This window comes from Thamnophis sirtalis, unplaced genomic scaffold, assembly GCF_051295495.1.
Source record: "Thamnophis sirtalis isolate CommonGarterSnake01/CBP01778 unplaced genomic scaffold, rThaSir2_p1.2 scaffold_6, whole genome shotgun sequence".
Lineage (NCBI taxonomy): Eukaryota > Metazoa > Chordata > Lepidosauria > Squamata > Natricidae > Thamnophis > Thamnophis sirtalis.
This window is the reverse complement of record NW_028261386.1, coordinates 67,541,014-67,553,949: the sequence shown is the minus strand read 5'-3', so window position 1 is coordinate 67,553,949 and position 12,936 is coordinate 67,541,014. Positions and strand designations below refer to the sequence as shown.

General features: G+C 37.9%; 1 protein-coding gene across 1 annotated transcript in view; it reads left to right on the top strand.

Annotated features, from left to right (window-relative positions):
* Positions 1-12,936, top strand: part of RYR2 (ryanodine receptor 2) — a 276,429-nt gene that overhangs the window by 105,848 nt on the left and 157,645 nt on the right. Inside the window, exons 11-12 of the mRNA XM_087718053.1 lie at positions 8,732-8,806; positions 9,956-10,112. Coding sequence (XP_087574179.1) covers positions 8,732-8,806; positions 9,956-10,112 — 232 coding nt within the window. The remainder of the gene's footprint in view (positions 1-8,731; positions 8,807-9,955; positions 10,113-12,936) is intronic.

The window sequence follows — 12,936 nt, the reverse complement described above, 5'->3', positions numbered from 1 at the left end:
TCATTTTCAACCTTAAGTTTGTTTCATACATACTTAAGGGTGAAAATATGAGGAAGTGTGTACCTCTAATTTAGCCCATACTTAGGTTGTATTGATTGATAAAAACAGATTATATCCAGAGAACTCATTAGTTCAGGCTTATGATCTTCTGAGTACCTCCAAATTGCTTTGAGGAAATTCAGTCAAAAGCAAAGATATTTGCTTTTTTCTCCAAAGTAAAGATGGAAATGGATATGTTATGCCTCTGTGAGGTAAAAGTTTCACCCTTAATATTTCCCATGCTCTTTTTCAGTCTAAAAAGAAAGTCTACCTATTTAGTGACTTAGTTGAGTTACAGACTTATCCTTCTGTGGTCCTCAAACAATAATTTAAAAAAAACTTTTTTCCCCTAAAAACAATGTGCAGCCTCTGATTGAAGAAAATTCAGTGTCTCTGGATTAAGCGGATTAAATGTTGAAATCGTTGCTCGGTGAAATTATTCCTTCTGATTACCCTAAAACAGAATCAATGGTTAAACAGAGATTCTGAGATTGTAAAATGCATGCACTTTTCAAATTGTTTAAACACTTCAATGAACGCTACATTTTAATTAAAATACATTAATATCACATTAAACCCAATAAATTCAGATTACCTTTATATAGTAACCCTCAATTGTGTATTTAACAGCTACTGTTAAAATTGTGTATATTATCTCCAAAATTGTGTAAGACAAAGCACAATTGAGCACAATATTGTAATAGCCTCGTAAGTCCTCGGACTTACGAATGACAGCTCGGCAGCAGCCATGCGCGTCTTAGCCAATCAGACGCGCCTGCAAGTTGCTGGGCTGTCATACGAAAGGCTATTGGCTCGTCCGTCTGACAGCTCCATATAAAAGTCTGTCAGACGGAGGAGAGGTGCCGGTCTACTTACAGTTACTGTTCTTGCCTGCAATAAAGAGTTCTTGAAGGTTACCTCAGACGCCTGTTCGTATTTGTACTGCCGCCGATCTAACAAATATGACTATATCATTACTATATAGTTAAAATTTCCTGAAGATTATATTGTGCACTTAAAAGGTCGTCATAGCCAGTGCAAAAAAGACAATACAAATAATTAAAGAGTTGAAACAATTCCCTTGTGGAGAAAGTAGTGTACCTCAAAACAACAAACAAAAAATGTTGTGGGGGGAGAAGATCTATAACCATTTTTCATGTGATGACCTGCCCAACATGCAGTCACCTGACCATGGTGTGTGTGTATGTGTGAGACACAACAATTTACAACAAGGGTGTTTTATGGGCTATAAAGCACCTGTTCTGTGACTGCCATAACTTCGAAGAGTCATACACGTCTCAAGGCATCTGAATTTACATCTTGATATAAAAATAATGAATAATAATTAAATGACCTTTTGCAAAATATGGCAATGTAGCTTTAGTAGATATCTATTCCTGCTTCACAGTGGCTGTTTAAGTATCTTTTAAATACAGTGTATTTTATAGTCATGGAACTGAAGGACCAAAGAGTGTTAATATCACTTTATAATGCCTTGGTAAGGCCAGAGTTGGAATACTGCATTCAGTTTTGGTCACCACGATGTAGAAAAGATGTGGAGACTCTAGAAAGAGTGCAGAGAAGAGCAACAAAGATGATTAGGGGACTGGAGACTAAAACATATGAAGAACGGTTGCAGGAACTGGGTATGTCTAGTTTAGTGAAAAGAAGGACTATGGGAGACGTGATAGCAGTGTTCCAATATTTCAGGGGTTGCCACAAAGAAGAGTGAGTCAAGCTATTCTCCAAGGTACCTGAGGGTAGAACAAGAAGCAATGAGTAGAAACTTATCAAGGAGAGAAGCAACTTAGAACTGAGGAGAAATTTCCTGACAGAACAATTAATCAGTGGAACAGCTTGCCTCCAGAAGTTGTGAATGCCCCAACACTGGAAGTCTTAAGAAGATGTTGGATAGCCATTTGTCTGAAACAGTGTAGGGTTTTCTGCCTAGGTAGAGGGTTGGACCAGAAGACCTCCAAGGTCCCTTCCAACTCTGCTATTGTATTGTATTGAGTTAAAGGCTCTGTAGAAAGGCCCTTGTGGGAGATTTGTGAATGCATTTTTCAAAAACTCTTCTTCACAAGTGAACGTCTTTACTTTCCCCAGTTGAATATTTATTTTCAGATTTGTTCTGCTTTTGGTTCTTTTCTTTTAAAAAACAAACAAACTATATATAGTTTTGCAGATAGTTCATTTTTTTCCTAAGTGGTAGCAATTTGTAAAGACAGCCACTATAATAAAATAATCTCCATAGCATCTTTAAACTTGCTATAGTCTAATAAATAATGTTATGCATAATTGTAATTTATTTATTAGCACTGCTTTGGTCTACAGTGGGAAAGGAAATAATTTATTTGATGTAGAAATATAAGAGTTGGTTTACTCATTCCAATTAACTGGCTATTTAGGAAACAATACATTTGCTGGATACTTTTGAAAAAGAGCAGGATTTGTCTCTGGGGACAATTTTTTTTAAAGGAATCAGGATATTATATGGTAGGCAACCATATGACATTTTGGCAAACAAGAAATTAATAGTATCAAGTGAGAGATTGCTAAAGATATATACATCAGAAAAATTCCAGGCAATCTCAGAATGTCTCAGTGAACACAATGGGTTTTTAATATATCAGAGTTCTTACAATTCTTAATTGATAAGTATTTATAATCTGTTTCATATATGAAACCTGCATCTCTGTAATCAAACTGTCTTTCTTTCCTACTTTCACCTACTTCCCAATTTAAATTCTGCATGCCTTTCTATGCATCTGATAGAGGTGGTTTGCAGCTCACAAAACTCTTTTAAAGGTTCTTCCTTGTAATTTCTTGGAAGAGAGTATAAAAGATTCTGCTACAAATTTTTGTAGGAATGGATTTGGATTTTTGTGTTAAATTAAGGATGGAAGAAATGAAAGTCACCCACGAGAGACTTTTAAAAAATGAAGAACTGGAGATTTTTCATTTTGTAAAATGTACAGTTTGGCTGAGGGATTTCTCCTGCTCTTCTCTGTCATCTCTGTATATTACAAATATAGTTTCAATGTCTGCACAGATACCATCCACAAGTTCTACAGCTGAACTGATTTTGGTAAGCCTAAAAACTCCCTCACATTACATAACTGAAGGATATCGAATTGTATACCTTACTTTCTTCTGATTACAATTGATTTAACTTCCTTCCTGTTCAAGATTGCTGTGCCTTCTGAATTTACTATACTACTTCCTGCATTTTTAAATAATTACTCTGCATTTTCTCCCCCTAAATTTACTGTTTGTCTTTTGTCAATAATTCTCAAGCTGAATGTTTTGGCTTGTTTAGATGATGTATCAAGGGTGTCATTGTCCCAAATTCAGATGGATATATCAAGGGTGTCATTGTCCCAAATTCAGATGGATATTCTCTCTTCATTTTAGATTTGGGCAAAGGCTTTGAGTGGACTCAGGTGGTCACTCTCAATGTTTCACAAAGATACACAATAGCTTATATCACTTTAAGGTCTTGAATGAATGAGAAATCTGTCAATTGAAATCTTCCCCATACTCTATTCAGAGACACCATCATCACTCTAGAAAATACTACATTATTGCTAACTCTTTACTAGTTGAATTAATATTTTTTGTCCTGATTATTGGGCGAGCCTGTAGAAATTGATCTTAAGTTTATTCTGTATTTGATTTTTAACTGGTTCAGTTGTAATACTATTACCTTTTCTTATTTAGTATCAAAAATAGTTCAAAAATAAAATAACTGCCATGAATGTGTGTGTGGTGAAGGGAAAACACCAGATTTTTTGCCTAAACCATAACGAGAATTGCTTTCTATTAGTAGTTTCATCACCCCCAAACTACACATTCATCTCTATCAATTACATCAGGGAGCTCTATCTTTTTCCTTACTGGATGAGGACTTGTTGACTATGATGAAGCTCATTCTCATCAGAAGACATTTAGTACTATACTAAGTAAATGCTATGAATGAAAAGCTGGGAAGCTAGGTAGCCAATGTAGCTGATAATTCAGGGTGTGAATTTAGTGCATTGACTCTGGTTTTCATGGTGATGTTACTATAGTAGCACTGTTCCATGCTACTAAGGACTTGTGTCAGAGGCTAGTTTTCATTTCATTTCATTTCATTTCATTTTCATTTCATTTTTTATTTATTAAAATTTATAGGCCGCCCTTTTCCCTGAGGGGACTCAGGGCGGCTTACAATCACAAGGGAGGGGGGTGCAATATCAAAAACAAAACAAAATGTGAACAAAGAAAAGTAATAAAACACAACTTTCGTTCAGCAATCAAACACTCGGGCGGGTGAATTGGGAACCTATCCCCAGGCCTGCTGGGAGAGCCAGATCTTGAGGGCTGCGCGGAAGGTCTGGATGGTGGTGAGGGTACGGATCTCAACGGGAAGATCGTTCCACAGGGTCGGAGCTGCAACAGAAAAGGCTCTCCTCCGTGTGGTCGCCAGTCGGCATTGACTGGCAGATGGGATTCGGAGGAGGCCCAGTCTGTGCGATCTAATTGGTCGAAGGGAGGTAATCGGCAGAAGGCGGTCTCTCAAGTACCCAGATCCACTACCATGGAGTGCTTTAAAGGTGGTCATCAGTACCCTGAAGCGCACCCGGAGACCGACAGGTAGCCAGTGCAGCTCGCGGAGGACAGGTGTAACGTGGGCGAACCGCGGTGCGCCCACTATCACTCGCGCGGCTGCATTCTGGACTAACTGTAGTCGCCGGATGCACTTCAAGGGCAACCCCATGTAGAGCCCATTGCAGTATTCCAGCCTAGAGATCATAAGGGCTCGAGTGACTGTTGTGAGAGCCTCCCGGTCTAGGTAGGGCCGCAACTGGCGGACCAGGCGAACCTGGGCAAATGCCCCCCTGGTCACAGCTGACAGCTGGTGGTCAAAAGTCAGCTGTGGGTCCAGGAGGACTCCCAAGTTGCAGACCCTATCTGAGGGGTATAGAATTTGACCCCCCAGCCTAAGTGTTGGTACATTAGCCAAATTATTGGGAGGGAAGCACAACAGCCACTCGGTCTTGTCCGGGTTGAGTACCAGTTTGTTAGCGCTCATCCAGTTCTTAACGGCCTCAAGACCCTGGTTCATCACGTCCACCGCTTCATTGAGTTGGCACGGGGCGGACAGATACAGTTGCGTATCGTCTGCATATTGGTGGTATTTTATCCCGTGCCTCCGAATGATCTCGCCCAGCGGTTTCATGTATATGTTAAATAGTAGGGGGGATAAGACCAAACCCTGCGGCACCCCACATGTTAGGGGCCTCAGGGACGATCTCTGCCCCCCGACCAACACCGACTGCGACCTGTCCGAGAGGTAGGAGGAGAACCACTGCAAAACAGTGCCTCCCACTCCCACCTCCTGCAGTCGTCGCAGAAGGATACCATGGTCGATGGTATCGAAAGCCGCTGAGAGGTCAAGGAGAACCAGGATGGACGCATAGCCTCCATCTCTGGCCCTCCAGAGATCATCGGTCAATGCGACCAAAGCGGTTTCTGTGCTGTAACCAGGTCTGAAGCCAGACTGGAAGGGGTCAAGATAACTAGCTTCCTCCAAGGCCCGTTGAAGCTGGAAGGCCACCACCTTCTCAACAACCTTCCCGATAAAGGGGAGGTTGGAGACAGGACGAAAGTTGTTTAAAATGGCTGGATCCAAGGATGGTTTCTTCAGGAGGGGTCTCACCACCGCCGTTTTAAGTACGGCGGGGAAGTGCCCCTCCCGAAGGGAGGCGGTCACGACCGCCTGGATCCAGCCATGTGTCACCTCCCTGCTGTTGGCAACCAGCCAGGAGGGACACGGGTCCAGAATACAGGTGGAGGCACTTACAGCTCGAATGGCCTTGTCCACATCCCCAGAGGCAACATCCATTCATTATTCCAATTCCAAGGCTTCACAAGTAATGAGGCATTGTGCATTGTATGGACCTGGATTTTCCAGATTTTTCCTAGCAGTGATATAATTGTTGGAGGCAAGACAACCCTTTTTGAATGCCAGCTAACAAAATCCCACTTTGAAACTGCGATTTTAATTCCTAAGCTTTTAGGAGCATAAGAAATATGGAATTATCCTAAACACTAAGCTTGACTGTATATTCTAAAGTACATGGGTAGTTTGTATCAATTGCTTTAATCTTCTTTTTCTTAGATTGAGTAGATTATAGGCCAGTGATGGCTAACTTTTTTTGCCATTGCATGACAAAAGTGGGGGGAGCATGGAGGTTGTGCATGTGTGTGCACACACCCATAATTCTATGCACCTACCCCCCATGCATGCACGTGCAACACCCCCCCTGCTCCCCCTGCTTTTGGCATGCAATGGCACAGTGGACCCATTTTTTCCCCTCCCCAGGCTCCAGAGCCTTTCTACGAGCCTGGGGGGCATGAAAACAGCCTTCCCCACCCCAGGGGGCTTTCCGGAGGCCAGAAACGGCCCGCTTGCTGACTTCTGGTTGGATTGAAAGGCTCGTTTTTCGCTCCCCCAGGCTCCAGAGTCTTTCTAGGAGCCTGGGAGGACAAAAACAGCCTCCCCCCCCGAGGCCCACCGGAGGCTGAAAACAGCCTGTTTCCCAACATTTGGTGGGCCCATGTGCATGCCGGAGTTGAGCTCGCGTGCCCACTGATATGGCTCCGTGTGCCACAGGTGCCATAGTTTCATCATCACAATTATAGGCATAATCAATCAACACTATTTCATGAATTATCATTGCAGTGCCCTGATTCTTTGATGTACTCTCTTTTTCTTGACTATTCTATTTGAAATGAAGATGCTTCTCTGTACAAAAACAATCAAAGTTTTCCATTCACAGGATTTTATTTCTATTGCTTCGTATTTCCAAGCTGAAATAGTACCCTGAAACCAAGTCTCAAGACGTGTTGTTTTATCACTCCTTGTACATTTTAGGTTGAGATATTTGCATCCATACTTTCACAATTCCATCATAGAGAGATTGGTTAACGTAGGTAGTTTTCAACAGTGCATATTTCCATATCAACTTTTATATAAATCATAAATCCAATTCTTTCAATTCAAAGTTCTTCCCTTCAGTCTTTCAATAGCACCTCAAATATTTACAAAGTTCATGTATTGGTAATGATCTGCTCATCAAGGAATAAGATATTTTCTTTTCCCAGTAATTCATTATTGGTCTATCTAATGGTAGAAGATGTGTGTATTAACTTCATTATTAAATTTGCTTTTCTAGATTTTAGATATGTATGACAACTAGGAAAATCTCAAATGACCTTGCAATCCACATTTTTAGCACTTATACTTAATTCTTGTAGGATTAATTTTTCTTGGGTCTAGCGTGGTAATGAAGCTCATTGCTCTTTTCTTTATATATTTTTGTAAAATTAATTTGAGCTCAACTGTTTATACGCATTCACCGTTCCCACCAATAATAGAATAGCCATATCATCTCAGTCAAGGATATCTGTTTTTTCCACATTTCTCCCCCCATATTCCTAACTATTTTAGTCATTAAAGAAGATAAGTTTTGAGGGCATGACTATAAGACAGATATGATCTGCTTCAAAAAACAAGCGGTTTGTCAATATAAATAAACTTCAATTTAAAGGGCCTTAAACTTTCAAGAGAAGGTTAACAGGCAAGATACTCCATGTGGCCAAGAATAAATCTGCAACTATATTTGAAGTTGTTTTCAATAAAGAAGAGGTAGAGTTGTAGTGAGATAATTAACCATAAACCAATTTTGTTAGCATTTTTTTGTCTTAACTAGGGTACTGTTTTTCCCCACAGTGTTTCTTTCTGATTCAATCACACAGTTCAAAATACAATTGGAAATCATGCCATAATATATTCCTGCTTGGTCTGACTTTCTGACGTTTATTTAGACCACTATGTTGATATCTGGATCATGTAATTTACTATGCTTGATTGAATAACATTATCTTTGATGCTACGTTAATTGGCTTGGTTTATCTCTGATAAGTGTAGTATACTATGCAAGGAACCACAATAAAGAGGGACAATTTGCTCAGTAACTTTCATTGATTGGCAATCTCTGCATTCACACACATTTCTGCTTTCCCAGTATGGGTAGTTACCTCACTGAGGTAAGTAATAGTCCTGACCTTCATGTATGTGCAATGGGAGGAAAGCTTTGTGCTCTTCGGATCATCTTTATTTCTCCACCACTTCCAGGAATGAGAATATGGCTATGCAACATGACATGGCCTTATCCTTCCAAGAAACTCTAAAGGAAGGAGGCAGCTTCTAAACTAATTTTTTAATGCAGCTTTATATAACTCTGGATTTTTAAAAGTTAAGCAAAGAGATGAATTTGCCACTTTATAGTTTTCAAAAAAGAAATGCTGTTCACTTTGGTGGCTTTTAAAAATGTACACACACACACACACACACTCCCTCCCTCCCTCCCTCCCTCCCTCGCTTTCAAAAAGTTCCAGAGCTGTCATTGCATTGGTCAGGATATTATGTGATACAGTCTAATGCAAGCTCTTTTATTGCTTTGAGAAAGGTTATTTAGGATTAAAAATGTAAATTTTAAAAGAGTTTATGACTATGTACACATTGTTTTGGTTATTCTACACGTAGTATTTATGTATTTTAACCAATTTCTGCACTGGTCAAATTCATTTTCCTGGGGAAAACAACTGGAAAAAAAAACCTTAGAAAATGTCTTTTGTGTTGTAGAACTGTCCATTATGAAGGTGGTGCTGTGTCAATTCATGCTCGTTCCCTTTGGCGACTGGAGACTTTGAGAGTTGCGTAAGTAAATGCTGGCATAATATATCCATTATGATAACTAATATTTCCTTTTGTCAAATGAAGAAGAGTTTTTTGTTATTGTTACAAAAATCATAGTATGCTAAAAGGTTTTGATTCCATTTGGAAATAGTACCAATATTATAATGTGTAATCACTTAAGATATCATTTGAATTAATTGTAAGTATGTGTATTGATGCATACTGCTGCCAAATAGTGTCTCTTTCAAAATATTTGGTTTGAGGAAATCCTGCAGAAATGAATGCTTATTGATTGATTGATTGATTGATTAATGAGAGTATGTGTGAACAAAGGTAATGTCACAATTCTGTTTAAAAAATTAAAAGCCAACCACTCAGATTTTTAGTATTTTCAAATTTGATTAGCCTCAGATGATGATTTGATAAATGTACAGTATTTTTTGCTTTAAATTCAATTTGGCAGTAATGTGGCATCTGCTACACAAATAATTGTATAAAAAAGTACCTTCTTTTATATCAGAACATATTCCAGCCACATATTTGTTCTTTGCTTTTTTCTCCTATATTCTTTTATTGGAAAGTTAAGTATTTAGTTAAAATAATTAAAATTATTATTTTAATCATTAGCATACCTTTGTCTTCTTCAACCACACATTAATACACAATTCTTAAAGTAAGCAAATTAATTTCAGTTGCTGGGAGAGGATATTTCTGTCAATGCATGTAGGTCAATTTGATGTGCATTATGTAAAGAATGAATATTTATTATATATGATATTGTAAACAGAACTCAGCATTTTGCAGCCTTCTGTTGGTTGTATTTGAGAATGTGCTTAACTTACCCTATTATTTGTCTCATTTCTTTCTGTTGATTTCATGGATGTAGATCTGTTTTTCTTCTGATGGCCCACATGCATGGCTCATCTATGATTTGGTGAACCACCAAAACAAATAGATTGGCTTTCCATTGAAATTAACAAGTATTCTTAACTAATAAGTTGAGGTCTTGTTTGATGTCTGCCTTAAATGTCTTATAGTTAAGATATCACTGAAAAGTAATTTCAGCATATCTTTAATTCTAGAAATAAAATTGAATGTTCATGTTTCATGTTTTCATTGAATACTTAATATTTTAAATTGTTTATGAACGCTCATTTTATTTTTTATTAGATGGAGTGGAAGTCACATTAGATGGGGGCAGCCATTCAGATTAAGACACATAACAACAGGGAAATATTTAAATCTCATGGATGACAAGAGTCTTCTTCTAACAGACAAAGAAAAAGCTGATGTGAAATCTACAGCATTTTGTTTTCGATCTTCCAAGGTAAATACTTGTAATAGAAGTAATTTCTTCATTTAATTTAATTCATTTTAATTTAATTTTCTAATTTAATTTAATTACTTAATCAGATGTCTTTAGACATCACCCCAGTCCAAACTGATTCTGAGTGGTATACCATTAAGCCAAATAAAAATAGAAAATGCAATATATTAATAAATAAATAAGGAATGGAATACAGAATATGAATAGGCCCTATGCAAAAAATGAAATAATAATTAATCAATAGTTAATTGTGAATAATTAACCAATACTTAATGCCTTCTTTGGTACATATTGTCTGAGGATTAGTACTTGGCTTAATATCTAGTATCTGGTTCAGGTAAATCAAGGAGCAGTTAATAGAGAATTGGTGCAGTGTTACTTGCTTCCAATAGAAAGAGGGGAAAAAAGCATTTTGTAAGTCAAGATATGATTGCTCAAAATGAACCAATAACAGGAGTCACTTCTCATATCCAGAGTCCTTTTATACAAGGTGGGTAGCCTTGGGCAACATCAGCTTTTTTTCAATCCCCCAGTATCTTTGTGTGTGCCCTTTAACACCTGTTGTTGAAACTTGGCAGCAAGTGTTTTAAGGCTAAGAATGGGAGTGGTTTACTTCTCAGAGGCTTATAGCTTCCAACTCTTTGGAAGGTTGGATTGTGACTCCTGACTTGGACATTTCTTAATGTAAGAAGAGTGATAGAGATAGCTGAACAGCATCTTATATTGGTAATTTTTTTTAAACCTGTGTGTTTCTATTGCTGCATTTTCTATTGCTCTTTATTTTATTTTGCTTTGATTTTACCCTGAATTGGTAAAAATCTTCAGATTATCACTTACTGTCTTGTTTGTCCTAGCGCACTAAATTGTTTCATTTATTTAATAAACCTGTATGACTTGACTCATACCACATACTACCTAAAACAAAACAAAGCACATCATTGTTCAGTGTGATTTATGAACTCAGCCACTTTGTTGAAGTGCTTTTCCTTAATATGTTGCTTTTTTCCCCTTTATCCATTTATATACTATCTATTCTATTTTTATTGATGACAAATAGTAAGATAAGACTACAAAACTCTCAGTTGCTCATTTCCAAGCAGACACAATAATTTTAAATCAATAGCTTTATTGAGACAATTGGGAAGCCATACACAGAAAGAAGTAGTATGCATAGCAGCACGTGGGGAAACATCAGTATTTCTTGGGGTGGGTAACGTCTCCTGCTTAAAAGAGACAGTGGCACAATCTGTCCTTAAGAGATAATCTCTTGATTCAATTATATTAGACAATTTTTGCTCAATGTCAAGTCTCTCTTTACCAAGGAAGATTCTGGAGAAGGTGATCCGCTTTATCTAAAGACATTTTTAGAAGTAATGAATTACTTTGATCCCTTGCAGTTAGTATTCAGGCCTATGCATGAGATAAAAACAGGATTGATTGCCCTAGTTTATGAACTTTTCTCAGGATGTAGATGAAGAGAGAATATGCCTCTTGGGTCTTTAGGCAGTGCTTGAAACATCAAGCAGATTCCTTCTGGGTAGCCTGAGAGGTTTGCAAGAGGGAAGCAGTGCTTTATAGTGTATCCACTTTTGCCTTATATGCAGGCGAAAAGCATGCAAGAGGGAATAAAGGTTAAACTCCTGTTACATGGCAATGAAGATATTGCTCAAAGGTAGCATTTATTTTCTATGTTTTATAACCTGACCATAAATGAAGGGCAAACATCAGTCAATGAAACAGAGCTTTCCCCAAACATGCAGAATCTTTATTAAATATGAGATAATTGAAATTCAGAATGGGAAAAGAATTGTGCCAAGTTAGGAAATCCAATTTTGTGAGAAGTGTATAAGTGCAATGGAGGACCATGGGGATGGGGGCAGGGGAAGATATGCTACTTAGGAAGCAATCAGATTAGAGGGGCAGGAGTCCTCAATGGATTAATAGTCAAGGGAAGAAATTTAGGAAAGACTCACCCAAATTGTTCAGATGTTTAAAAGTGGCAGGAAGCTTGTACTTTCAGACTTTCAAGTTTCTGTTAATGCAAACTTACAATAAAGTAGAATTAGCTCATCTACTCTTGTTGCCTATCTGATTTACCCATATGCACTGACAATAAATGTAGTTTAGATCTTGAGGGGGGTTGCCTGATAAAACCATTGTTGAAAAGTCTCTTAATGTTCCAACAATTCATGTTAAAAAGACAATAATTACATTTGGCTGGAAGAAACTATTAGGAAAAAATGTAAGGGAAATAAGGTTTGATCAGACTCTGGAACAGATATATAACCACAGTCCCCAAATTAAAAAATCAGCTTGAATAACGAAGTGTCATATGGGTTGTGGACAGAAGGAACATTGGAAAACGAGAGTGTGTTTGAATAGGAGCAATATTTATTGGCTCTCCGAATATTTTCCAAACGGAAACCCTTTCTTGGTATGACGAGTAAGTAATGCAGTTAAAGCAGTAACATTGGGAATAAAATAATGAAAAAAATGGCAAAGTCCTAAATGATGTATATCCTTAATAGTGTCTATGAGGGGAGGGGGGATGGTCCAGGATAGAACAGATTCAAATTTAGCTGGCTAAATGGAGGAAGTGCTTTTTTATTCTAAGAAATGTGATAATCCAAATAAATCAATGGAGGAAGTGCTTTTTTTCAGCTTAAAAGAAAATAAAGCTTATGATTGTACAGATGGTGCAGGCTATCCTAGTTGCTGCATGTGCAGAGTGGGATCCCCAGATTAAATAAATTAATTGTCCAAATAAGTAATCTGAAAAATGTATGATTGGTTCTGTAAAAATATGATTCACAAAACTTTGGTA